Here is a 25907-nt window from a genome sequence, read left to right as displayed (position 1 = left end):
ATGAATAAAGTTCATGATGACTTCTTTCTTCTCAAAGACAGATCCTGTAACCGACCTCCGCTCTTCACCCTCCGTGTGTCACAGGTTATTCCTCCCGGCTCTGATCCTCTCGCCGGTGGACGATCCAGACGGCTGCGAGCTGCCAGCTTTTATCGGCTCCCGCAGTTTTTATCAGAGGATTGAACCTCATCTTCACTGATGGCTGATGGCTGCTGATTCACCCCAAGGCTTCTGTCCCAGATTTTAGCATTTCCTCAAAACACACATACACTGAAACCACTGAGCAGCTCTGTACTGTAGAAATGTCCGTGTAACCCACACAGATCTTTTTTTTATTGGAATACGAAAATGGAAAATCCTCCTTTTCAGGCTCACGAGCAGGATCCTGAGAATCCAAATTCATCCTTTTCTCTAATTTACCCGTCTTTGCCTGTGAGGGAAAATAAAGCTTTGAAAAAACAACAAGCAGAATTTAGATTCCTCCATGTTGGCGAGAGTATCTAACATATTCATCCTATTCTTATGAACACGATGTCTGAAGAACACCTGCAGGAAATGTCTTAGAGTTTGGTACAAATGTTCAGTTGGACTCAAGGATGAACTTGTTTGATTTTGGTGGTCGAGGGTCAAAGGTCAAGGTCACTGTGACCTTACAAAACAGGTATTTGGTCTCGTGAACTTAACATCAACTAGAATTTGGAGGTTTTAATGAACTCTTCCTGGAGCTTTCATCTGATCAACATCAAATTTGTCACACGGTGTAAAGGAGCCTTTGATGACATAGAAGATGAGTCTTTTATGTCATCAAAGGATCCTTCTTCATTCATGAACTGGATTCCAAGACACATCCACAAATCCATCTTGATCCTGTAGATTCTAGAATCTAGATCTAGATCCTCAGCATCAGAGATTTCAGACTCCTCATCCTGTTCTTCATACAGCATCTTTATAACCACTAAACTGTAAGTCTGAAATGATTGAGACCAGCCATACTAACACTCTGGATAAAGAAAATCAAAAGCATATTTTCAAATGCAAATCAATCAGACTATTAAATACATACTGTTATATTTCGAGTTTTATTTTGTTGATCTAGCTATGGTTAGCTAGCCAGAAAATAAGCTAGCTAGCTAACAGCTAGTTAGTATTGTACATATTTCTCTTTCTCACTAGTAATGCGTTGTTAAATATGACTCACATGAATCAGATGTGTAAAAGCAGCCTTGTGAAATGAATGGCAGGTGTTTCGTAATGAATACAAACCGTACGGTTTGTATTCATTACGACGTACGGGATACAAAAATGATTTTTATTCAAAAGGATTTGTGATGATCAAAAACTAGTTAATTGGGGAATACCTGAAATACAGAAGTGCAAAGATACAGAAAATAAGCCAGGGGGTTGTAAACAACATTGGTTAAAAGTGTATCAAAGTATCAAAGTGTATCAAAGGGTTAAGTTGAAAGAATAACACTTTGCTTGTGACTTACTAATTAACTCCACCCAGGCTTTTATATACAATTACACTTCAAAGGACTCATTAAGCAAATAATTCTTTGTTGTCAGTTTGCTTCAATGTCACAGTGTCAGTGGTCATTGATTCCTGTGATGTCTTAGATTTATCCGATCTGAAGAGAAACAAGAGAAACACGAGTGTTTCTGACCTGAACAGATCTATTAGTCTGTACGTGGAGATAGTGACAGCACCACCTACTGCCAAAAGGAGGTAGGCCTCGTCTTACAACAAACCCTAAATGTCTTGTATGAATAGTAGAAAGAAGTGTGTTAGTATGAAACTCATAATATAATTGCTGTATCAAATACAACCTGACCCTCAGTGCTGACATTGAAAGGCAAATTCAAATGAAAACAATGTGACGGCTTCATTTTATTCTATATTAAAGCCCAGCTGTGGAATTCTGCTCTGTTTTGTTTCTGTGAAGGCTTCGGTATGGACACTGGTTTGATACCCTTCAGACCTGGAGGCCTTTTTGTGGTCCGGTCGACAGACTACATCTACCCCCTCGTGGATGACCCGTACATGATGGTATGGATGTCTCTCTTTACTGAGTGCACTAAACTGGTCTTATTGATTATATATACATGTACATCTTTATTGGTTCTTATATAAGCTGACTTTACCCACCCAACCCTTCGCGTGCTTCCTGTTTCGTAGGGAAGAATTGCTTGTGCCAATGTCCTGAGTCACCTGTACTCCATGGGAGTGACAGAGTGCGACCACATGTTGATGCTTTTAGGCTTCAGCGACAGAATGACAGATGAGGTCAGTGTCACGTCAGCAAATATCTGCGAAGAACCAACTGTGCTAATTGTTGAAGCGACACATTAATATTACTTGTTTATTTATTCAGACTTTTCCTCTTCACAGGAGACAGACAGAGTCATGCCACTGGTCATCCAGGGATTCAAGGATACGTCCGAGGAGGCAGGCACATCTGTCACAAAAGGACAAATGGGGCTCAGCCCCTGGGTGGTGATCGGAGGTGTCGCGACGACAGTCTGCCTGCCCAGCGAATATATCGTGTAGGAGTTCTTTCTCACTCGAGCTGTTTGAGTTACTCACAGCTGCTTCAGGATAACTTACACATTTACTGTGATGCAGCTAATCGCACCTCGTTGGACTTTTCCTAGGCTGGACAACGCAGTCCCAGGAGACGTGCTGGTGTTGACCAAGCCCCTTGGAACCCAAGTGGCCGTTGCAGTTCATCAGTGGTTAGATATCGTAAGTCTGCCTGTTCACTGATGAATAATTATGTGGGGTGACACTTCTCGTTGTTTGGGATTGACACTAATTCCATGTATATGTTTTTCTCTTTCTTTGAAATCACTCAGCCTGAGAAGTGGAACAAAATGAAGCTGGTGGTAACTCAGGAGGATGTAGAACTGGCCTATCACGGAGCCGTGAAGAGCATGGCTCAGCTCAACAGGACAGGTACACGAAGAGCTTACCCTCAATACTCTTTTCCAGAGATAACTGACTACAAATGCTTTTAAACTTTTGATTGTCAGTATTATTTAATATCTGTCCGGCAGCCGTTGCTCCAGGTGCCTTCTAAGTCTCTCTCTCTCTCCCTCCCTGTGTAGCGGCGGGTCTCATGCACACCCTCGGCGCCCACGCAGCCATCCCCGTCACAGGGTCTGGCATCCTTGACCGCGCTCAGACGTTGGCACAGCAAATGCGAAGTGAGGTGTCGTTTGTCCTCTACAACTTCCCAGTGCTCGGCAAGATGGCTGCTGTGTCCGAGGCCTGTGGGAACACGTTCGGTCTCATGCAGGGCACCTGCCCGGAAACATCAGGTATGTCTGTGTTCATGGTTAGTTCCTCCTCATTTAATAATTTAACTTTTTCATCTCTTGGAAATTATCTACAAAGTGGGAGATGACAAAAAACACAACACAAGTTTACTTCAAATGTGTATATGTATATATACAGAGTATTAGTGTATTAATGTTGGGCTTTTGGGTAAAGGCACATGAGTATCGCATATACAAAGAAAAACATACAAGTACTTATTATATCTCCAAATGGAAATATGCAAGAAGATGAGCCCTGAGGGACACCAAAGGAAAGCACGTGATAAATCTCTCAAGAGACTAAATCAGGAAGATGATGAGAATTTCTGTGATGAATCACAACACGTGAATATCTTTGAGAAAATTGATCAGCATCATTACACAATCAGAATCCTCATTTAAAACCCTTTTCACCGACAAATCTCCTGTTCATTTTTAGGAGGCCTGTTAATCTGCCTGCCGCGGAAGAAGGCCGCTCGCTTCTGTGCCGAGTTCAAATCCCCAAAGTACGGAGTGGGCCACGGAGCGTGGATCATCGGGATGGTAGAGGAAGGAAACCGCACTGCTCGCATCGTCGAGGAACCTCGGATCATAGAGGTGTCACCGCAGGCCGCCACGCAGAACGTCCTCCCAACGCCTGGTGGTCATAGACTCTGCTGAGTGACTTGAGACACACAAGCTTGAACATATATATTTTTTTTGTTCATTCACTTGTTACAGTTAAAAAAAGCCCAGTTTCCGTTCATTACTGTAACTGAGGCCTTGAAAGAGTGCGACCAGAATGATTTTTATGGCTTTGACTTTTTGTATCGTCTCCACATGAACTAATAAATATTCAAAAAGACAATGTTGTGTTTGAATATATCCTAAAAGCTGGGATGAACCTGGAACAGACTCTGTAAATGTTCACGTGGATATGGTAAACAAGGTATAACCTCCCCCCCCCCCCCCCCCCCAGCTCTGATGATAAACTTGATTACCTCCGACACAGAGTTTGTTTCTTTGTTTAGTTTTGTCGTCATTATGAAGCTGCAGAAGTTCAGATTTAAAAAGAAAACAACCAGAGGCTCTGAACAATCCTTTATAAAATCTCAACGTATTACACGTCTGTAAAAAAAAACTTATATTTACATCTTGATAGACACATTTCTTTTACAGTAGATACAGCATTTACATATAGTCATTTGAAGTATTAAAGTCAGTGCTGCACAAACTGGAACAGCTGTTTTCAAACATGTGGCACCAGCAATGTTGAGTAATACTGAGTTATACTTTCAAAATGTCTATTTTACATTATAAGAAAAACTACAGTTTAAGTGGAAAATGGCCTCTGACGACGTAAAATCTGCAACCGGATGAGAAAGATGCAGGATTCATTCAGTCAATTATTCAGATCATAGTTCATTCAATGTTTTAGAGTCAAGTTGGTTGATCCTGATTCAAAGGTCCAACGATGTGACTCAGAGGAAATATCACAACTGTGGGTTTTTGCGATTAGACGTTTTGTGTCACAGCGCCCCTCTGTGGACAAAACACTCCACCTCCATCCGACTCTCTCGGATTGGACTTCATCACGTTATCTTTTTACACTTTCCTGTTCGCTGACAGCAGCAGGAACGCGAAGCTTTGTGTATTCTGGTGTAACAGTCGATGAAAGTGAGAGGTCAGATCAGTTTAATCATCTGTGCCAGTTATTTCTAATCGTTTATTTCCACGAGTTGTCGATGGTCGGCAGGAGAGACTCTGGTTTCAGCTGCTGGGAGTTCACGGTTTCACCCGTTTTCCACTTGTTTGTTTGTTTGCGTGTCAATTCACGACGCGGCTTGACTGAGTGTGAGCCGCGATGGAGGCACGAGCTCTGCCGCCTGTTTGGATCCCACGGGTTTGGTGAAAGGCTTCTGCAGGCAGAGCGAGGTGTGGTGAGGAAGAGGATGGCCGTGGTAGTGTTCGATCAGAATTGACAGAGAGGGGAAAGTCACTTCGGTGTCCAGGAAGATGAAGCCCTCCTGTCGGACAGAACAACAGTTAGTCCCGTCATCACACACAGATCGTTCATATACAACAGAGAGAAGAGTGTGTGTGTGTGTTTCTTACGTCTGCAAAGAGTCGGTAGTTTCTGGCTTTGCCTAAACTGACGTCCCACACCACCAGCACCTGGAAAACACATAATATAATACAAATAGGTTTATATATTTATATTTAGTGTAATATATCTGCTATTGGCAAATTTAGTGTGAAAATAATGAAGTGAGTTTTCAGGAATATAAACATTATTTGGATCCTAAGCTGAAAATCAAACACGAGGCTCAGCAGAGGTTCAAACGTCACTGAGCTCTGCACATCTGTATTTGTTACCTTGGAGGTTTTGGTTCCAGAGTTTCTGATGCCGTACAGTCCGTCCTCGGGGGGGTCGGGACCCTCTCTGAACAACCTGCAGGTACAAACAATGATGTATCTTTAAATCAACATATTTCATTCAGATCATTTTGTGTAATTAGGCAGGAAGCTGCAAACACGCAACTCAACAAGGATTCACACACATGATACAGATAGAAATCAATTAAATCTTTGCATGAAATAGATTACAGAGGGAAAGCTGTTTTCTTTTGTGCCACTAGAGGGCAGTAACGTCACTATTTGGCATAACAAGAATATGAAACTGTCCAAATTCATCTTGTAATTAGTCTCTTAATAATCTCCTTGATGGTCAGGGGCACTTCCATCAAGGTTTGATCATAAAACACTGAATTGAGATATAATCAGTCGATGTTGACAGTTATCACAATAAATGTCTTTATGGGCAGAGAATGTGTATCAATATAAAATGAGGGTTATATTCAATTGATGAAAATTATATTTCGATAATTGTTGATATTGTTTTATTGCCCATGCATCTGAATGAGTTGCTGTTATACTGGTGAATGAGACAGAGACAGAGAGAGAAGGTTTCACTTTCTGTACGAGCTGAACATCAATGTGTGTGAAGCAGAAGTAACTTTATATCACTCTATTTATAAACTGTGAAACTCACTACAGCTGATTTTAGTTTTTTTGTTATCAAGACCCACAATCACACCCGACTGCCTCGGTATAGAAATCTACCCACAATGCACCTGACCTACACCTAGTTCAACTATTCTAGGTCTGAAACTAGCAAACACACTTAAAGCTCGATATTCAAAAATAAAGTCGTACTTTTCTACGAAGCAGGTTTCGGTCGTGTCGATGAACACGGAGTCCGGCAGCTGCACCTGTGGAAAGAAACACCGACACGTAAACGACATGTTTACAGGAGCACGGATATCGACTAGAACTAGAACAGAGGTGGCCCCGCCTACAAATCACAACCATAGTCTCCAGACGTTTGGTTAAGATCCCAACAAAAGTCCCATCAGCATTATTCTTATATTCCTTTCACTGAAATTGAGACTGATATCAAAATAATCATATCGGTTAAAATAATTGCAGTGTGTTGTATGACTGTATAAAGTACGATATATTTGTCTTTGGGTCGAACTGAGCAACACTGAGTTTGTGACGTCAGCCTCAGTCGATCAGTTTCTTACATTCTCGTAGTCGTCGTCCGAGTCGTCGCCTCCTTTCACCGGATCTGCTTTCCACCTGAACTCCGACGGCGTCTCGTCTCCTGACGAGCGGAAGCTCTGACCCTCCGGAGACGCTCTTCTGGTGGGAAAACGTGTCTCAGTGAGGAAGAATCTACCACAATCACTTTTTTATGTTTTTTCCAGACCACGGGAAATAAATGTCAGGGGAATTTACAGAACTACAACGTGAGGATATTTGTATTTTGCTGACGATGTGTGATTAGTGGACGGGTTTTTCCTGCGGATGTTTCTAACTTTCTACTTCTACATTTGTTCTAAATCGCTGAATTGACTGAATAAATCTGACGTTATATTACATTTTCATTTATCCTTTAATGCAACGAGGCAAACATTTTAAATGAATGTGGAATTGATTTGTTTTTGCGTTCGGGTGCAGCTTACTGAAGGGAGGTTCCCGGTGGCTTGGACTTGGCTGCAGGCAGCGGAGGAGGGTTGGTCGCCACCGGCTTATTGTGCAGTCCAGGTTTGTGCAGAGGAGAGATCGGAGGGGGGCCATGGAGAGGTGGGTGACAGGGGGGCGTCTGACCCGGGGACAGGAATTCTGATGTCACAGGTCTGGTGGCGGGCTGATGGGGCAGCAGCAGGGTGGGCTTGTTGCGGGGGTGGTTGTTGCCTAGCGACTGGCTCCCTAAAACATTCAGGGAGCAGTGGGCGGGGCCATTTGGCACCATCCTACTCTCTAATTGCTCACAGATGGGCAGAGTGGAGGCAAACTGGTTGGAAAGGGTCGACAGAGGCCGCCAGTCTCTGTTGATGATCCCTGGCTCACCTGTGGGGGGCGGCTTGGCGGCTCTCTTTGGCTTGTTCATGGGAGGAGTCCTCTTTGGATTGGGCGGAGGAGGAAGAGGAGGAGTGTCGGGACAAAAGGGCTTGCGCAGGTGGGACGTAAAGGGCATAGGGGGAGGAGGGGGGCCTCTGCTGGGGTCCTTCAGTATGGAGGGAGGTGGGAAAGTGGGCGGAGGTCTTTTGGGGAGCGGGGCGGTCGGGTTTCTGTGCTGCGACGGGACGGGAGGAGGCGGGCCTTTGTGGAAACTGAGACCAGAGTCATGACGAAACTGGAACACTGCCGGCACCGGAGGGGGAGGGTAGGAGGGGGGCGGCCCCGTCGGTCGACCTGAAGAGGGGAGAGATAAATCGGACTGATTTCCTGTTTGTAGTAAAGTACAACTTCACCTTCGCCTACTGAGCACAAAGGGACAGAGCAGGAGTCAGCTCAAACTGTGTGTGTGTTGTGCGGCATCATCACCTGTAGGTGGCGGCGAATAGTTGGCGTCGGGCTGCAGATAGTCTTCCTCATCGTCATCATCGTCCTCCTCAACGTAATCTGAACACAGCAGAAAAAGGGTTAACGACAGTTTAAAAACCATCAGGTGTGTTTTGTGAGTGCGTTCATCGGGGGGCTCTGTTACCGTCGTCTGCGTTACTGTCGTGGTGCGTGATGTCCATGGGCCGCTCGATGGTGCCGTAGAAACTGTCAGCATCGGAGTCCGAGTCGCTACGGCAACAAAGGCAACGTCATTATGAGGAAATCGTCAAGTTTAAAGGGTCAAGTGCGTAAGATTTAGGTGAAAGAATCTATTGGCAGGAATTAAATATAAAATAATCCTGGTGACTGGTATTCAGCTGCAACATGAAACCTCACCACTAGATGTCAGTAAACTCTACACACTGAACCTTTAAGTGGATTAATAAATAGATAGATAGGCCTATTTTTCTACTCTAAGCTAAATTAGATAATTGACAAACGATCCCTTGCCCACGCGGGGCCCCAGAGAGGTGTGATGTGAAGCTACCTGGGAATGAGGGACTCTTTCCGGTCGTTGTAGTGATCGATCTCCCTCCGCAGCTGTCGCATCCATTTCTATGAGACAACCAAAAAAACAGTCTGAGCGTTGTGTCGTTGTGTAAGATGAACAAATTCCAAACATGAAATTGCACAGAAAAACACATTTTGATATTAAATCTCATCGCGTGGTTCTCACCCTCCTCTCGTCCTCGCTGGCGGCAGAAAAAAACCACGTCCTGTGTTTCTTGCTGAAGTGGACGACCTTAAAAGGAAAAACATTGTTGGACGTCGTCTCCTCTGCTGCTCTCATCACTCTGTGGAAGAGAACAAATGTCACACTGCAACTTATGTCTGTCCATTTGACATGTCCACGTTTATGGGCTATACTGCAGCCAGCCACCAGGGGACGGCCGAGATCATTCAGCGTCACTTTTGGGGAGCTGTCATGTCGTCCATCTTTATTTACAGTCTCACGTTTCACTGACCTGTTGTAGCCATTGAGAGAGAACGCCCCCTGTGGTGCTGGAGAAGTACTGGTCTTAAAGTAGTACACACAGCCCTTGTGGATGATGATGTATCTCAGCGGCCCTGAAAGATATTACCAAGGTTTCTATCCATCCTCAAAAGGTGCAAACACAGAAGTAGATGGATATTTCATAATAAATTGAGGCTGGAGGTGTCACTCTTAAATCTTTTTATCAGGAACTCACATTTCATGAGGCTGAACTGGCTGCCCCCCTTCTTGTGGAGGTACCCGGCCTTGGAAACTCCTCCGGGCATGGTGAGGAGGTTCTGAGCCCCGATGGCTCGCATCGGCACAGGCCAGCACACCTCTGGAGATGACATGGTTCTGCAGAAGAGGAAGAGGAGGAGAGCCACGTGTTAGGTAACAGCGAAGGTCCGTCACGGGAGTTTGTGCAGGATCAGGGAAACGTGGGCTCAACTCCCAGCAGACATAAGACAGGATTCAGATTTAAAACAGCAACCTCCGAGTTACCAAAGCTGCTTCTCGACCACATCAGCTCTCACACAAAGCATCTTCATAAAAGAGCTCATATCTCCACCGAGGCCCAATAGTCCCCCGTTGAAACCACTGAACCTTTATCTGGATCCGCACCAAATTACACACATTCACAGATATGTGAATCTAAATCTAAATCTGTTTCTTTCTTGGCCCATGTTTCCGTCTTTCCACCAAGTTTTTCTGTAATTTCATTCAGTAGTTCTTGTATTATTCAGTTGACGAAAGCAAACAAACCAACCAACTCCTGGGCAAAGGTAATGATCGACAATTACGGGAAACGTTTACTTACATTCGTGGACAAGCTCAGGACAAAGTAGTGTTTTCATGGAGAGAAAATTCAATTTCCTGAAATATTTCCTGTTCCTCCTGAGGGAATCATTTTTGATTGTCGAAGTACGAATGGCTCTTTAATCCATGCAAGTCTAAAATGAAAACCTCTGCCAAGGCCCAACTGTTTATTCATCAAGATCCATGAATTGTTCTCTGAGAAATCAGCCGTCCGATCCGTACCGAGACCCAGACTACATCCTTCCACTGAGCCCAGTGATCAGTCCTGGGGTTTTTGTGTTATCTTGATTTCAATCAAACAAACCAACGAATGGACGGGGGTGAAAACACAAGAATCCTTTTACCAGTGCAGGAGAAAGGAGGTTTTTCTTCTTCTTCTACTCTAACACCTCTCAGGTGTTGCCTACCTCCTCCTGAGCCTTTTGCTGATGCTCTGAAAAGCAGCGCTCTCCCTCAGCAGGTTGACTGTGGAGGTGAAGCTCGGCAGGTCCATCACAGAGAAGCCGGACTGACGAGGCAGCGGAGCGGACTCAGACGTCTCAACCCTCCCTCTCTCTCCGCCCCCCCCTCTCTCTCTCCCTCTCTCTCTCTCTCTCTCTCTCTATCTGGAAGCCTTTGTTGATTTCTATCGCCCTCGCCCTCTCTCGCACATAAATACACGCTGAGATAAATACGTGAATGCACACACACATTCAGTCCAGACAGGAAACACATAATGTCCTGGCTCAAGAGGTGTGTGCATGTGTGTGCGTGTGTGTGTGAGAGAGAGAGAGAGAGAGAGAGAGAGAGAGAGAGAGAGAGAGAGAGAGACAGAGAGAGAGAGAGCAGTGGTCAAAATAAACATCCCAACTAAAGTTCTTCATCCTCTGTTTATACGTAACTTCCAGTTTATCAGGAGCATCTACTGACTTCGTAGGGAAGGAGAGGGTGTGTGTGTGTGTGTGTGTGTGTGTGTGTGTGTGTTCGTGTCGGTGTGTTCGTGTCGGTGTGTGTGTGTGTCGGTGTGTGTCTGTGTGTGTGTGCGTGTGTGTGAGGCTGAGGAATGAAGAAAGATGTCTTGCCAGAATCTCCTCCCTTTCACTGAGATAAAAAGTGCAGCAGTGGTATTTTATCTCCTGCACCACTGCCTCCTCCACACCTGCTGTAAATCTGTCTGTCTGTCACCACTCAGGCATCTGTGTGCCTGAAGTAAACCAGGTCTCATCAGATCTGTGCACAGAACCACCTTCCTCCGACTCTTCCACTCAGCGTAAAGCTGCTGTAATCTCAACCATCTCCAGCGTGTAAACTCACAAATGACCCGAGATTCTCCTGAAAGTCTGGTAACTGAAACCAAAACCTGCTCTTCCCGAAATATGATGTTTGGGTCGCTCTTAATGATCTGGAACAAACGTCTCCTCGGGGGTTTGCAATCTATCTTCCACCCAAACTGCTCTAGTGCCACAATCATCACGTCCCTGCACGTTTTCCAGAAAGTAGAAATCAGTCGACGCTGAGGTAAACGGTACAGGAGGGATATAACCTTTCTGACTTAATGTCTCTGCCTCTTCACTCTCTCCCCACACGGAGGAAGAACCTTTGCGGTTGGATGTTTATCTTCACAATGGTCCCTGAAGATTTGCCCAGTAATTCATCATCAACCGTTTCCTCTGAAGAAGCAGAGACCTTTCACCACCTCAGCCTCCGAGGAGGAGTCGATTGGAAAGCACCACAGCGGCGTCTCGAACCTCGAGCTCGCACAACCTCAGACTTCTTTAGCAATACAAACTAGCACAGATCTAACGAGCGCCCGACCTGACGCTGTTCGACACCTCATCACATTCTCTACATCAGAAACACGGCACATTTCAGACTCTTTATTAACTTGTGCTTTTCTTAATTTAGTTGATTGGACTTGATGGATTCTCTCCGCTGGTTTCCTGATGGAAATAATCACCCGCCTCTTTCGAACCAACTGGCAACTTTCCCACTTCCCACATTTTATTCTACAAACCGAACAGCTTCAGTGATGACTCATCCTCCCCGAGAGGTGACATCATATCAGCCCTGTTTCTGCCTCTCCTCACTGGTGACCTGTTAGTTTAAGAATTGATTTTGAGATGTTACTCGTGGCTTTTAAAGATCTTCGTGGTTCAGCTGCCAGCTTCATAACTGAACTGCTGCTACCTCACGAGCCAGAGATTTTAAATTTTGTATTATTGACTGATTTTATTTGCTTCTGTCCGGTCATATTTGATCTTGTTTTAACTTTGTAAAGCACTTTGTAACTTTGTTTTAAAGGGATCTGAGTGAATAAAGTTTATTATTATTATTATTATTATTATTATTATTATTATTATTATTATCTAGATGTAACATCTGCAAAAGAACATCAGTGGAAGGAGAATTCATATCGTTCACTTCCTCAAATACTCATTTACAACTCTTTTATACGTGAAGTGTACGGAATAAAAATGTTGCTTAAAACACAGGACTAAATACATCTAAATATTATTTAACAATTAAGTAATAATAATTTAATTAATTCTAATTTTTATTTTATACTTGACGCAAGTGTTTCCTCATTTTTCCTACATACTTGCTCAGAGTTACGTATCAGTAAATAGTAAAATACTGAAGACCACAAACAAACTTCTCACTAAATCGGCGTCATGTGGTTTGTAAAGACGACTTCGTGGAACCTTGAGGTCATGGGTTTCATTTCTGAAACACCACATCACCATGACATGCAGATCCACGACCTGTGCCAACATCACGCTCCTTTGGCGAAGGGAGGGAACAGTGAGATTTTGATCTGGCTACAAACCCACTCTCCCCCCCCCCCCCCCCCCCCCCCCCCCCCCCCCCCCCCCCCCCTTCACCAAATGACACATGAGAGCAGGTTTCCTGTAAACGGAGCCTTTCCTCAAACTCGTCCTCAGAAGTGACCAAGGCAACGACGGACAATCCAAAATAACACAGATTAACGCAATAGACTCAGCAGTGACATTCAGAGACTGAAAAGAAGAAGGATGATCTGAAATCTGCACAATCTTTGTTTTCTAGTCAAAGTCCATTAATCCATGGAAAATCTTCTTTTCAGTTTCATGTTTCTGAATCACAAAGCAGCATTAGAGCCACTTGAGGGGAGAAACATAATCTGAATTTGTGCTGTTGGTTTTATTCTTTCTCGTTTGGCTCCTGTAAAAACCAAAGTGTCTCTGCAGCCTCATTATTAAGTTTTTATGGGAGAAAAGTTGATTCAGAGAAACTTCGCTGCAGCGACTTCACAGGGACGAGGACCGTTTGTGTGTCGCAGGTTCTCATCTGACAAAAGATGTGAATTTATATTAAATGCGTCATGAGAAACTATGTGAGTTTACTTCTGACTTCCTGCACTGCGATACAAACACCAACATATATTTTAGGTTAACAGCATATTTAAAAAAGCAGATGAATTTATAATTACTTCATAATTCAAATATTAACCAATCATCAGCTTCTCCAACTGAAATTTGCAGCTTTCACACGGTTGATGAAATCCCTCTGTTGCCTCAGCGTCCTCTACTAATGGGGAAACCAAATCAAACGATAACCGATGCAGATGACGAAAAACCTTTTGCTTTTTAAAGGACGACTTATACCCGCGTTAAGACGAACAACCACAAAACGCCAAGTTAACTGAAACCACACAAAGACAGAAACCAACCTACGTGACGACCAGGTTTCAGAACCGGAGTAAAAGTGACATGATCAGTAACACAAAGCAACCCGAAAAACGAAACTTACATGACACTCCTCTGCTCCCGAAAACATATCCTAGTGCTCTGCTTGGTGCGCCTCGCAAACGACTTCCCCCTCATGGACGGAGAGGACATGTCGGTGGACATGAGGGTGGCGGCACAGCGCGGAGTACCCGCATACTTTTAAACCAGGTGGAGCGACAGGAGGATGGATGTGCGGTTGCACGGAACAAAGGTGGAATGGCCTCAGTTGTAGATTTGAGAGTAGACGACTGGTGAGATTTGGAGAATCCGGATCAGAAGATGGAGGAGAGACAGAAAAGAAGGAGGAACAAATGGAAAGAGGGATTGATGGAGAAAATGGAGGAAGCTAAAAGTTAAAAGAATCGCGGAGAAGCGTCGACCTTGTCGAGCAGAGAGTCTGTCAGTGGTCTGCGCCCCTCGTACACCGCCACTCGCTTCCTGAAGGGGCCATGTTCTCCAGCCCCGGCCTCTCATTGGTCAAGCTGCTCTGGCAGGTTCCTTCCTGCTTCCTCAGAGCTAGTATGTGATTGGCTGCCGGATGCAAACCACAACATTGCACACAAATACGCCGCACACACACTCAGACAGAACCTGGGAAAGAGGCAGGGGGGACTTTCCATTCAGTAAGGCTGGAACAATACAAAGGTCAATGAAACACACGCACACACACACACACACACACACACACACACACACACACACACACACACACACACACACACACACACACACACGCGCACACACACTAAGGCCTGAAACGCAGCAGTTCCTGTGAAGGTTTGAGCAGCGACTGATTTGCATCTTGAGAGCAGACCCACGTTTCCTGGGAAGGTTTGCATCAGGCTACAGTGTTGGTAATGGGAGGCAATGGTGTGTAGAAGGTGGACGCACACGAGGCTGTGTGCAGTATTTGTAATGTGAAATGCAAAGACACATCTGACCTGATGACACACATGATCATGATCCCCCCCCCCTCCCCCCCCCGGCAGCTGCAGCTAATGTTGCCTGCAAAAGTTGAAACCTCCATGAACGACGAAACTTTACGTGAAGCATCGACATCGTTAGCTTGTTAACTTTGGTTAGAACTTTTCTTCTTATCTCGGTTTACTGGCGGATCACAAACAACATTAAGGTGGAAACTGGGACTGAATCGACTAAGATGTGAACCAGCCACATTCCTGTGTGAGGTTGCAGGGGAAGTTTCATGTTGGTGAAATCTGAAGTGTGTAATTGAGGAATGAGGGATCTCAACCTTCAGCTTCCCAGTGTCCTGACATCACGACCTTATAATTATCTTGTACCCATCTAGTCTAACATGTAAGGCCGAGACCCCACAAGCCGCCTATCACTACAGGACATGTCGGGGGGGCTCCTCCTCCTCCTCCGAGACGTGCACAGGAAGTCTGAGCAGCAGACGTGTTTTTTTAAGCAACACACATACAAAGATGAAACAAACAATGTGAATAAACAATTAACTTTCCTGCTTCGTGCTCATTTACTTTCACGCCCCCTCCTTAAAAAGCTTAAAACAAGTTTTCAACCATAGAATTGAATCATTTACGTTATGGGGACCTGCTTTTTGTCCCCACAAGGAAGACATGTCCCCATAATGTGACAACATGAGTAACACCTGGACCACACACACACACACACACACAGTGCCAGCACCATTCATCGAAAGAAGTCTGTCAGATTCATCTGAATGCTCCGGCAGCTGGACCTATGAGCATATACTGTATTATTTGCTACTAATACTCAAACACGTATATTGAAAAATACAAGTACACAAAAGACAATACAATTACGTGAACAACTGCACTTGAACTATGCACGAACCCCAAATTTCAACAATAAACTAACCTGCTAAAATCCTTTAGAACCTGCTGGAGTTATATCAACACAGCAGAGTGTAATGAGTTAAATCCACATGTAGACAAACGCCTACGTGCCACAAAACATTTGACACCATCAGTAAATGAGACGACAAGAGAAGCATCTGCACAAACACACACCTCACCGGGATCGAACTGCTTCTCATGGCTCCACAGAGGAACCAGAAGTCGTGTGTTCACATGGAACCAACAAGGTTTCTAACCGCAAACACGTCCATGAAAGAGTGAAACAGCTCCACGTGCTGCTGTGACCCCCCCGTGACACTGGCATCAAACAGATGTGTGAAGTGAATCTATAGATTTATTAAAAAACATCTGTCAGACACAGCTGTTGCAAAAGAGACGCTGCTCTCGTCCACGTCTGAAATCGAGAATCGTCTTTGAACTACAATCTGACAAGTATAGTAATATAGAGAATCCACATTATGTTAGATGACGTTACACAAGAATACAACTACATGAACGTTCATTGTTATGCAGATGAAACCCTGTTATATTTATCAATGAAGCCAGATGAAACCATAAAGACATAAATACTTGGATAACCTTTGCTACCAAGCTCAGGTTATCACACTCCGGCCTCCAGGCGCCTCAGAAACACATTATTTATTAATATCGTTATAGTTGACTTTAGAATTTGGACAAAGGTTGTGAAATGATTGTCGGGTTTGGGTTCGGTCACGTCGGCATGTTTTTACGGTGCAACTTCCTGTAAACATTTTGCTCGAGTTGGGTTCGGACACAAAAGTCAAGTTGGGGTCAGACTTGGTGAGTTTGCTTCGGAGACAAAACTCGACGACAAATAAAAACTTTGGATTATTACAATTCCTCATCACCCGGCTGCTTCTACAAGTCTCTAGAGACGGTTGATCCAGAAAGCTGCTGTGGAACTGCAAACCACCGACTTCCCCTCGTGATTCTCGGCAACACTTATTATTTTTGATTATGCTTATTCATCTCCATGTGGAACTTGACGTTGTACTATTGTGCTCTGCTCCACCCCCCCCCCCCCCCACAAACAGCTGATGTTTGCCGAGTCAGACTCTGGTTCAGCCTGAGGTTTCACTCTGTGAGAATACGGTCTAAACCTGCTCTTTATGAAAATGGCACTATATATAAATGTGGCACTATATAAATAAAACTGACGTGACATAAAACCATCAGAAAGCAACACACTGTCTGAACCGTAACACGAACTAGGAGTTCTCTGGGTGACTTGTCTGTAGAGAGCAGCCGTTACTCTGTGTGGAATCATTTCTTCCTCTCATTAAAGAAGCCGTCTCCGTCTTTAAAAAGCCAAACAGCCCATAAAGTTCACATCCAGGATGAACTATTTGAATTGAACTCACCCATGGAGCGCTGCATCAGCCGTGTAGTTCCTCTGTCCACGACTGTCATCAGGGGTTTGAGTCCTGCACAGCGTCGCTCCTGCCCACTTCACTTCCTGGCGTTTCAGAGCTACTGTACAAATGTGTCATGACACCCTCCCTTCGACCACAAGAGAAACCGGCTGCGACGTGGTTCTGCTCACAGAGTGCACTCCTCAGCAGTATTTACTACTTCGTGGTGTAATACAAACCCCGGTTTACAGGATTTGAGAAAGTCCTTTGAATCAGGAATCAGCTCATAACTGTGACAGCATTGTGTATTTATTTTAATACACACACGTATCAGGTTTCACCGGCTGTATGGCTGCAGGACTTCATGAATAACTTCCCCTTTACAGACGGATCATTCCTCCAACGTCTGCTCAGCAATTATGTCATAAACAAACACCCACACTGAAGTCTGTGTCCATAGTCTAAAACTAAATCAGCTCTGGGTGTAGGGACCATTTTTATAGATTTTATTGTGAATTTGAAACCGCTGGAGACAATAAGCATATTGTTGTAGACTGGGTTCTACTATAGTTTTTACTTATTCACCGAATCGTGCTCCAGAACTTTTCCTGCAGCCTCCTGGGTAAATGTCCAGAAAATGTCAGAGTGAGCGAGTGGACGTGTTGATGAGGTTTCTAACACGTGACGGACGTGAAACTGGAAGAACACAAATATCTCAGGACGAAGAAGAGGAGCCGTTCACGTAGAGGACGAAGACGTCAACTTGGAAAAGACGAGGAGATTCCAGAGCTTTTGGTGATGAGGGCCGATTTCCTAACGGCTTTAGTCTCACTCCGTGGATTCTTCCTTGTTGTGGCACGATGCCCCAGAGGTGGCTGCAGGAAGTGAAAGTGACATAGTGCTGCTTTAATGATAAAAACTATCAATGCACGATACAGCTTGATGATGAACGACACATCCACGTTGTTGTGTTGTTGTTGTGTTGTCAGTCCTTTGTCTCAGGTGTACAGAGAGACTCCTGTGATCTGGTTTCTGGAGCAAACGTCATCTCCGCTCATTCATCTCATGGCTCATTTCTAGGTATATTTTTTTTCAGTCTGGAATCTGAACCTCAGACAGGAAGAGTCAATTCACTGCGGCTTTCCTTTGTCTGTGTGCAGGCGGTAATCACAGGGATCTGTAGGGGAGTGAACGCTTCCCTCCACCGCGACTCATCTGCCTGCAGCGTCTGTGTAGTCTGAGCTTTGTCCCGCTGATAAACAAGCCTCTGTGCTGAGGTTTAAACAAAGGAACAGTCGTGGGACGTCGAGCCGGTGAAACGCAGACACAGAATAGATTAATATTTACGTAATATCCCGCTTAAGACTTTCATGTTGACAGATTTGCGTAGCTATCTTCATCAGGACTTTGCATTGTCTTCCATTCATTCTGCACAGCCAACCAGGGCCAGTCCGTGCGAAGCCCAGTGAAATCATTTGAATTGTTTTGCGTCTGTGTTGGAGTGATTTGCATGTTGTGGTTTTTGTTCTGTAAACGGGATAAAGACAGAAGATGGGTGTGCAGGTGTGGGTGTGAGAACGTGGTGGGTGACTTGGGTTGGTGGGCGTTGTGTGGAAATAGAAACTTCTCAGGTTTGTCTTTGTTCAGCAAATAGTGAGAACATTGAGGTTTATGTTTAGGGACTAAACACATGTGTATGTTTTATACATACATTTGTTTATTTCATCCATGGGAGACTGTTTGATTTGGATCTTTTCTATTGGCTTGTTTGACATTTTGTCTTTGACTGAAAATGTCCAGTCTTCAGGTTTTACAGTTTAAAAAATGCTTTAAATAATAAAAAATGTCCACAGTGTCTTCACCGCAGGCCGCAACATGTCAACTCTTCTCTTACTGTCTTCAAATCTGGTTTCTGGGCTTATATTTCCTTTGGTATCATCCATCCATTTCCTTCCACTTATCTGAGGTCCGGACATCCTTCTCCCCTGCTACATCCAGATAGGATGTCCAGTTCCTCCAGCGAGTTCTGGGTCTGACCTGGGGTCTCCTCCCAGTCGGGCGTGCCTTGAGGCCCATGGAGGAGCCCTGATAAGACGCCTGAGTCACCGCAACTGACCGTTTGTGACGTGAAGGGGCGGCGGCTCTAGGCCGAGCTCCCTCCGGACGTCTGAACTCCTCACACACCGTCTCTGAGGCTGAGCTCAGCCACCCGACAGAGAAAAATCAATTTTGGCTGCTTGCACCTGCAGTCTCATTCTTTCAGTGACTATCTGGAGGTCACAGACGACCACCTGCTTCACGCTCGGCTGCAAACAGTGCCAGTGAAACCCCCCCCCACACACACACACACACAACTGTCAGTAAACAGGACGGTCCCGTATGTGAGCCAACGTAACGGCAGCGTGGAAGAACAGCACATCGGCTGACTTATACCACCTGATCACATCTTACACAGAACACACGTTGATGCAGAGCCACGGTCTTCAAGCCTGATTCCGGTGAAGACTGAACAGCCAGTGATGGAAAAACTGAAGACGTCTCTCAGCTTCATTTTTAAATATTGAAGGTATATTTGGTGCTGAGTTAAAAGTCCCTGTGTTCTTTAAGTGGGCGGCGGGAGATAATCAAATATATGTGTATGTTTCCATGTACACAACAAGAAATACAGCACCGAGCTAACCACAGAACTGGCGACTTCCTGTGTTTGAAGAATGACTGCCGCGTCCGTTTCAGACCACTGACTTCCTTCTCACTGCGTCTGTACAGTGGGTTTCTCACAGACGCTTCAGTCGTGTGTGTGTGCGTTAAACTAAATAATCACTTAACATATCAAACTGTGTCAGAAAATCAAACTGTTGTCACAGATAAAGGTTCAACGCGTGGACACGAGCTGGTCTCGTCGTACCCGGAATCAGATCCAGGTGGAATCGGGTCATGGATGTGTGATGCATTGTACAATATTCCTATATTTTGTTTTAATGGATTCTCTCTGAGTTTCTTCGACTGAAAAATGCGCCGTAAATAAAACTGCCATGACAAAGGCCAAGGTCTGGCCGCAATGAATCCTGGGAAACGGAGACGGATCCACCTGCTCCACGTCCGTTACCTGGGAACGGAAAGACGCATTTAAAAGGAGCCTACGAAATGGGACAGACGAGTCCTGCTGCTGGTCTTATGAAGCCTCTGAGCGGGACTGAGTGGCCGATAGAAGCTAGCTCGCATGGCTAGCTACGCATTCTGCAGACTGAGAATGAGGACGTAGCAGTTTCTGGTTTAACAGGACGTTGAAGCTCTTAAAGACGTTGGTGTGAAACCTGAGATTCCAAAGAACCTACACACAAATAAAGGTGTCTATTTGTGTCTATTTGTGTGCGAGAGGATCCAGTGGGTGTGTGTTTGTGAGAGTGTTAAAGGGGATGTTTGCCCTGTCGGGACAGTGCGAAGCGGCCGCCCCACACGTCACACTGCAGCTCCTCCTCCCACGCTTCTCACAGAGAGGAACCCACGGCTCTATTATTATCATGACTGACAGGAAACATGTTGAACCACACCAGCGAACTGAGTCGACTTTCACTCGTCTCCCAAGTCTCTGACTCATCTCTTCCTCCCTGTTGTTTGTTCTGACGCTCGTTTCTTTCGGCTTCTCTCGCTCTCGCTCTCTTTTCTGCTTCAGGACTTTTAGTTTTTCTTACAGTTTTTTTTCCTCTGCTTCCTGCACATGTCGTGAAATGACCAGTTCACCACTTCCCCTGCTTTTCTCTGTTACCCTGAGCTGTGAATAAATTAATTATTGTTAGTTGTGCTTAGAGAATTAAAACCAACTTGCACACAGGGACTATTCTCTATCAAGAATAGTTTTTTAAACATTTATTCAACATTTACAACTGACTTTTTAAAATACTGACGGTTTATCAACATAAACATTTACGTTGACTTTATATTCATAACTTTCAGCTTTTAACAGTGAAAAGTGAATGATGATTTAAAGCAGAAGACGGAGTCTGTTGAATTTCTACATTTATCTGAAACCAAAATCTTTCTCTGACTATAACAAGTGTAAATCTGACACGTGTGAGATGTGTGGATTTCACACTTGTGCTGAAAAACATGTCTTTGCACTGTTTTAAATAAAAAAAAGTTTTTACTTTGTCTGTAGATATATTTGTTCTTATTTGTGCAGTTTTATAATGTAATAATATTAAAAAATAACTTGAAAAAGACCTGAGGACGATTTACATGTGTCTGTGGGGACGAAAAGAGAAAAGAAAGTAAAACAGGACAGAAATGAACTAATGTCCAACATTTTATTTCCACAGTGTTTTTTGCTCGTTTGCACTGTTTGTATAGAATAAAAGAAAAGTAAAGAAAGTTATTGTCTGACTTCGTTCATATAAATGTACTATGATGTGTTTGACCACTGAGTGTGTAGGAGCTGTGGCTGAAGAGGGGGATGCTGCCCCCTGGTGGCAAATAGAGTGCAGACACAAAACAATAAAAGGCTGGTGAAAAACACATGAAAATTCAAATCCAGAATAAAACAATGGCACCACATAGTGGCGAACTGTTTGCACTGCACACTCTAGGTCCAGAGCTTCGACTTCACTTTGTACAAATCTCTGTCTTTGCCTCTCTCTAAAATAATAATAATAAATAGAATTAAATACGTTTATAGTATCCTCCATAAAAACTTCCTATCGCTGCTCAGCAACTAAACGAGATGTTAAACTCTCCATCCTTCTCCTCTCTCCTCTCTCACGTCTCTCTCTGTCCTTTTGTCACCATCGCTCTTTCTCTGCTTGGATTCTCGAGCTCGTTAAAACAGCTTTTTATAGGTTTTGTTAAAACCTTTGAGGAAACGGAAGAAAGAAATAACAAGAAAGCCATCAGCGATTAAAATAGCAGCTTCGCGGAGCCAATTTAGTGTCAAATGAACTGAGAAAACACAATAAAATCCACAAAGAAAAGAAGGTTTCCTCTAATTAAACCTTTTACAGGCTGAGTTTCTTCTGTGAACGGGACCCAGAAATACGCCTGTGTCTCATATTAAGGAGGAACAATAAAAAACGCTCTCACTCTTCACTGAAAACACTCATTAATACCTGATTAATGCATGGGATAATTAATGAACAGATGAATGTAAAGGGAAGCAGGAGAGGAGGAATTTAACCTAAACAGAATTTATAATAAAGCAAAGAAATTCAACTCGAGGTCGTAGATAATTAACATCGTTATTTACATCCAATGTTCTTTATGAATACAAAATAAGCGGTAGAAAGAATAAACGTATTTCTGCCTTTTCAAAGACGATGTACTAAAAACCCATTGGATGCATTATTTAAAGCTCTCTAGCGCCTCCTAGGGTTGGGAAGAGTGATGCAACTGATGGGAGGCGGTGCCAGTGATCAAGCTACTTGAAGAGGCTTCAGTGTTAAACATATATTAGAACTGTGTGAATGACTGTGGCTGTTAAGAGACGACACGTGGTTTGTAAAAAGTTGTGAAACTTTTTCAGCAACTTCAGTTTTACTTCCACTGCAGCAAATTGATTAGATTTCTTCTTCTCCTGGCCGCTTCCCAACATGCATTGCATCTCTGCGAGCGGGAATGAAGTTTATCTGCAGATTGGGGGCGAGAAAGTGAGATCTGATCTGAGGTCTGATTCACGAGACCCGTGTGGGGCCACATGTTAATGCCGGGTGTGCACGGGGCCAAACAACCACGGAGCTGGAGACACAGGGAGGATTTACAAAGTCCACACAGAAAGACCTCGGCCCGAACCGGGATTCAAACCGGGAACTTTCTTGTTGTGAGGCGACGGTGCAAACCTCAAGAAAACGATCATTAATAATCATTCATTTGGATTTGAAAGAGCTAAAAGCAGGACTTTGTTTATCTCCTGTTACTCTACTGACAATGATGTTATGAATGTAAACACCACTTCCTTGCCCAGACTCTACAACATGAACAGATTCTGCTGCTGCTGCTGATGTGTCCATGAGCAACAGAGATGGAAAAAAAACACATATTTCCTGTAATACCTTATTTGTGATGGAAAGTGACTGATTTATAAATGTTCCCTGGAAAGATTCACACTTCACTTCCACTGAATGACCTCAGGAGTAAAAATAGACTCGCGTGGGGATTTTCATTTTAAGCTTCAGACCGTAAGTGAATTTACTCACATTACAATGACGTTCACAATAATACGGTGACCTGCGATTTTCTAAAAATAGCAAGTGAGACACTGAGTGACATATTTGAGTAAATGTTTATCCAGTGGAGTGAAACCTCGGCGGCTCTGAATCGCCCACTCGCACAAGCTGAGGTGAGGATTTCAAAAAACACGCCGCTGATTCCAGTTAATGGAAAACGTCATCAGTGCAGACACACGACAGAACGTGGAAAATGTGGTGAGAATAGATTTCCCATCTGTCAACTGTCTCAGAGTGTTTTCATTATAAGAGACAATCATCAGAACCACAAATAAAGATTTTGAATATGATATTAGACACAAACCCTGATACTTGGAAACTGTTCCAGCGACATAAAGAAGTGACTTTCAAGGAATTAAATGTGAATAATAAGAGCAAACAACTCGATTAAAAAATGATTTCCTGTAAATAAGCAAAGGGATTTTATTAAGTTTATTTCTGATTTATTCAGTCTGATTAAGTCAAAATTAAATGTTCATTCATTATCATGGGAAATCATTTAATAAAAAACATTGTACGATTTAGTTTTGAATTCAATGAATCTACTCTTCAACTTCATTCCTCAATCGTCTGGTCTGTAATTCCTCCAGTGATTCTTCACCCCCCCCCTGTCTCCTGCTCTGCTTTCAGATCCTAATCTCGTCGCACGCCCTCCTCCTGCTTCCACAATCCAGACTCTTTTACTAATAAATCCTTGTGCCTCCAAGTTCTTGTTCTGCGTTTCAGGTCAAAACCTGAGTCCTTATAACAAGTTTAGAGTTTGATAGGTTGATGTGGAGCTAAAGGGAAAATCCGGGGTAGATAATATCACGAGGTTTAATACGATGGAAACCACGACCGAGCCTTCAAATAGTTGTTTTGACGTTTGACTCTGACTCAAAGTGTTGTAGTGACAGTCCAGCACTTCTGTCTCTGCTCATAACATATTTACAAAGTAGAATCCATGTCCGTGGGTCCACCGAGCCACAGACGAGGGTTATTGTGGGTCAGCAGCTCCAGTAAAACAACACGGGCGGGTTTCAGGCCACAGGTCCAGGGACGAGTGCCCATGTAAGGACACTTCCTCCCCCAGAGACGGGGCCTCTTGGCCGTGCTCGCCGACTGGGAGCCTCCTCCGCCCGGCACTCTGTAATTACTGATGGTCGCTGCGTCGAGGGCTTCAGCCTCGGAGCCACGTTCGTGTTGGTTCAGAGGCTGAGGAGCTGCCTCCAGACGTGTTTCCAATTAGGGCCGAGAAAACACGTGTGTAAACATGTAATCACATATTCACACATGTACAGGAAGCTCCAGCAGAATATGTGCTTCTACTTACCCATGTTGTGTGTGTGGGGGTAAGTGCGAAAAAACACTTCACATATTCACACCTTTCAGAAATGTTTGAATTGTATAAAAGCTGGATAAAGTTTCATGTATTGGATGTAAGAGGAGTTTAATTATGGAACGTATAATATGTCACTTAAGCAGCTTGAGGGTTTGAGGAAGTTGTGAAGCAGCGTGGGATGATGGGAGTTCACCAGTATCACCACTGCTGATGAAAATCTAGCTGGTGCAAATAGCAGCGGTGTCGGTAAAAAGCCAACATCTTTACTCACAAGCTTCTTGGTCATACACTGAAGGTCAGAGGTCAGTCTGAGTGATGCAAGAAATTCTAAATCCAGTAAAACAAAGGCCTGCATTTAAAGATCGTCATGTCTCTCGGTTCTGAGTTCTCTAAACACCAAACAACAAAACCCTGACTCATACTTTATTTCCCTGGATCTCGTACATGGATGCTACGTAAATACAGCACATATTTAAATCCTCTACTGTGCAGTATTAATATCTGCAGTGAATCTTTACTGGAGAAAGAAATGGCTCGTAAATATATGAAAAACTGAGAGAAATGAAATATCTAAATATCGCAGCGTTCTCCCTCAGGTTGAGAAATGTGCTGACTGGCCATCGGAGGCACAGTTCAGCGGTGTCGTCGTGGTCAGTGGTCAATGACAAAGCTTGTTTTGGGTATTCCTGCTTTTAATCTCACTGATGGATTTATGACATGTCGGAAAAAATGGGTAACCTCCAAAACCATGGGGCAGTACAGAGACCAGTCTGGGTCGAGTGGGGTTACAGCTGAGTCGGCTGCCAACTGTATCAGGGGTTTAACTTCTCAGAACAGATGCTCTCCAGGACAAAGCTGTCTGAGAGTCTGAAGCCGACCGTAGACTGTAAACAAGACATCTCCACTTCCTCCCACTATCCATCAACAACGCTAAAAGATGGCGGAAACAAACACTTGTGCATTTGGAGCCAGAGTCTGCGCCGAAGCAATTTGGGGAAGAAGCTGTGTTTCCAAAGTTCAGCTGGAACACACACGACCAATCACGATATTTAACCTTGAACTTAACTAATTAAAACCAAACTTATCAGGCATCCACATTTCCTCCGGTGTAAAAGCAGTTTGGACCTTTCTCTCTGTGAAGTGAGTGAAACATGAGGTTGACGTGAGGTCACTCGCAGCTTCCAGAGGCGACGGCTCCTTCACTTCCTGCGTTATTTCAGGACGATGCACACAAGCGTACGGAGGCTCCCTGTGGTCACGACACAAATTCTTGAGGCCACATTGAGCTGCGATGGATGCAGAGTGAATTTTGGCGTCTGCATGAGATGCCGTGATTATGTCTGCTGTGTTTCCTCCG

At 44.2% G+C, this 25907-nt stretch overlaps 2 protein-coding genes across 8 annotated transcripts; one reads left to right on the top strand and one right to left on the bottom strand.

Moving 5' to 3' along the window:
• The first annotated feature begins 1951 nt into the window (after positions 1–1951).
• LOC117772210 (selenide, water dikinase 1-like) lies at positions 1952–3975 on the top strand. The gene is made up of 7 exons (XM_034603183.1): positions 1952–2047; positions 2177–2284; positions 2390–2544; positions 2653–2743; positions 2854–2953; positions 3106–3318; positions 3755–3975. Exons 1-7 carry the CDS (start codon positions 1952–1954, stop codon positions 3973–3975), a joined length of 984 nt encoding a protein of 327 aa, XP_034459074.1.
• A 405-nt stretch (positions 3976–4380) lies between these two features.
• Positions 4381–17171, bottom strand: sh3bp2 (SH3-domain binding protein 2). Of its 7 annotated transcripts, none has more exons than XM_034602653.1 (13): positions 17027–17171; positions 9438–9577; positions 9213–9315; positions 8924–9041; positions 8735–8802; positions 8351–8436; positions 8188–8265; positions 7323–8055; positions 6882–6999; positions 6511–6566; positions 5671–5746; positions 5410–5469; positions 4381–5321 (listed from the first exon to the last, which is right to left on the bottom strand). In XM_034602653.1, exons 2-13 carry the CDS (start codon positions 9571–9573, stop codon positions 5127–5129), a joined length of 1827 nt encoding a protein of 608 aa, XP_034458544.1. In that variant the 5' UTR covers positions 9574–9577; positions 17027–17171; the 3' UTR covers positions 4381–5126. The 7 variants fall into 7 exon arrangements, with proteins under 7 accessions (XP_034458544.1, XP_034458542.1, XP_034458541.1 ...); XM_034602651.1 differs by lacking the exon at positions 17027–17171 and adding an exon at positions 13808–14450 and having other exon boundaries at positions 6882–6996; XM_034602650.1 differs by lacking the exon at positions 17027–17171 and adding an exon at positions 13808–14448.
• Between the last annotated feature and the right edge of the window lie 8736 nt (positions 17172–25907).

The sequence above is a fragment of the Hippoglossus hippoglossus genome, chromosome 12 (genome assembly GCF_009819705.1).
Source record: "Hippoglossus hippoglossus isolate fHipHip1 chromosome 12, fHipHip1.pri, whole genome shotgun sequence".
In the NCBI taxonomy this organism is placed as follows: domain Eukaryota; kingdom Metazoa; phylum Chordata; class Actinopteri; order Pleuronectiformes; family Pleuronectidae; genus Hippoglossus; species Hippoglossus hippoglossus.
Note: the sequence above shows the minus strand (reverse complement) of the source record. Positions and strands in the feature narration are given on the sequence as shown.

Coding starts and splice junctions, on each gene's coding strand:
- LOC117772210 (XM_034603183.1), top strand. CDS start 1,952: ATGGACACTGGTTTGATACCCTTCAGACCTGGAGGCCTTTTTGTGGTC. Junction 2,285..2,389: donor GCGACAGAATGACAGATGAG/GTCAGTGTCACG, acceptor TCCTCTTCACAG/GAGACAGACAGAGTCATGCC. Junction 2,744..2,853: donor TTCATCAGTGGTTAGATATC/GTAAGTCTGCCT, acceptor GAAATCACTCAG/CCTGAGAAGTGGAACAAAAT.
- sh3bp2 (XM_034602650.1), bottom strand. CDS start 13,908: ATGTCCACCGACATGTCCTCTCCGTCCATGAGGGGGAAGTCGTTTGCG. Junction 9,578..13,807: donor CGGGAGCAGAGGAGTGTCAT/GTAAGTTTCGTT, acceptor CCTCTTCTGCAG/AACCATGTCATCTCCAGAGG. Junction 9,042..9,212: donor TCTCTCAATGGCTACAACAG/GTCAGTGAAACG, acceptor TCTCTTCCACAG/AGTGATGAGAGCAGCAGAGG.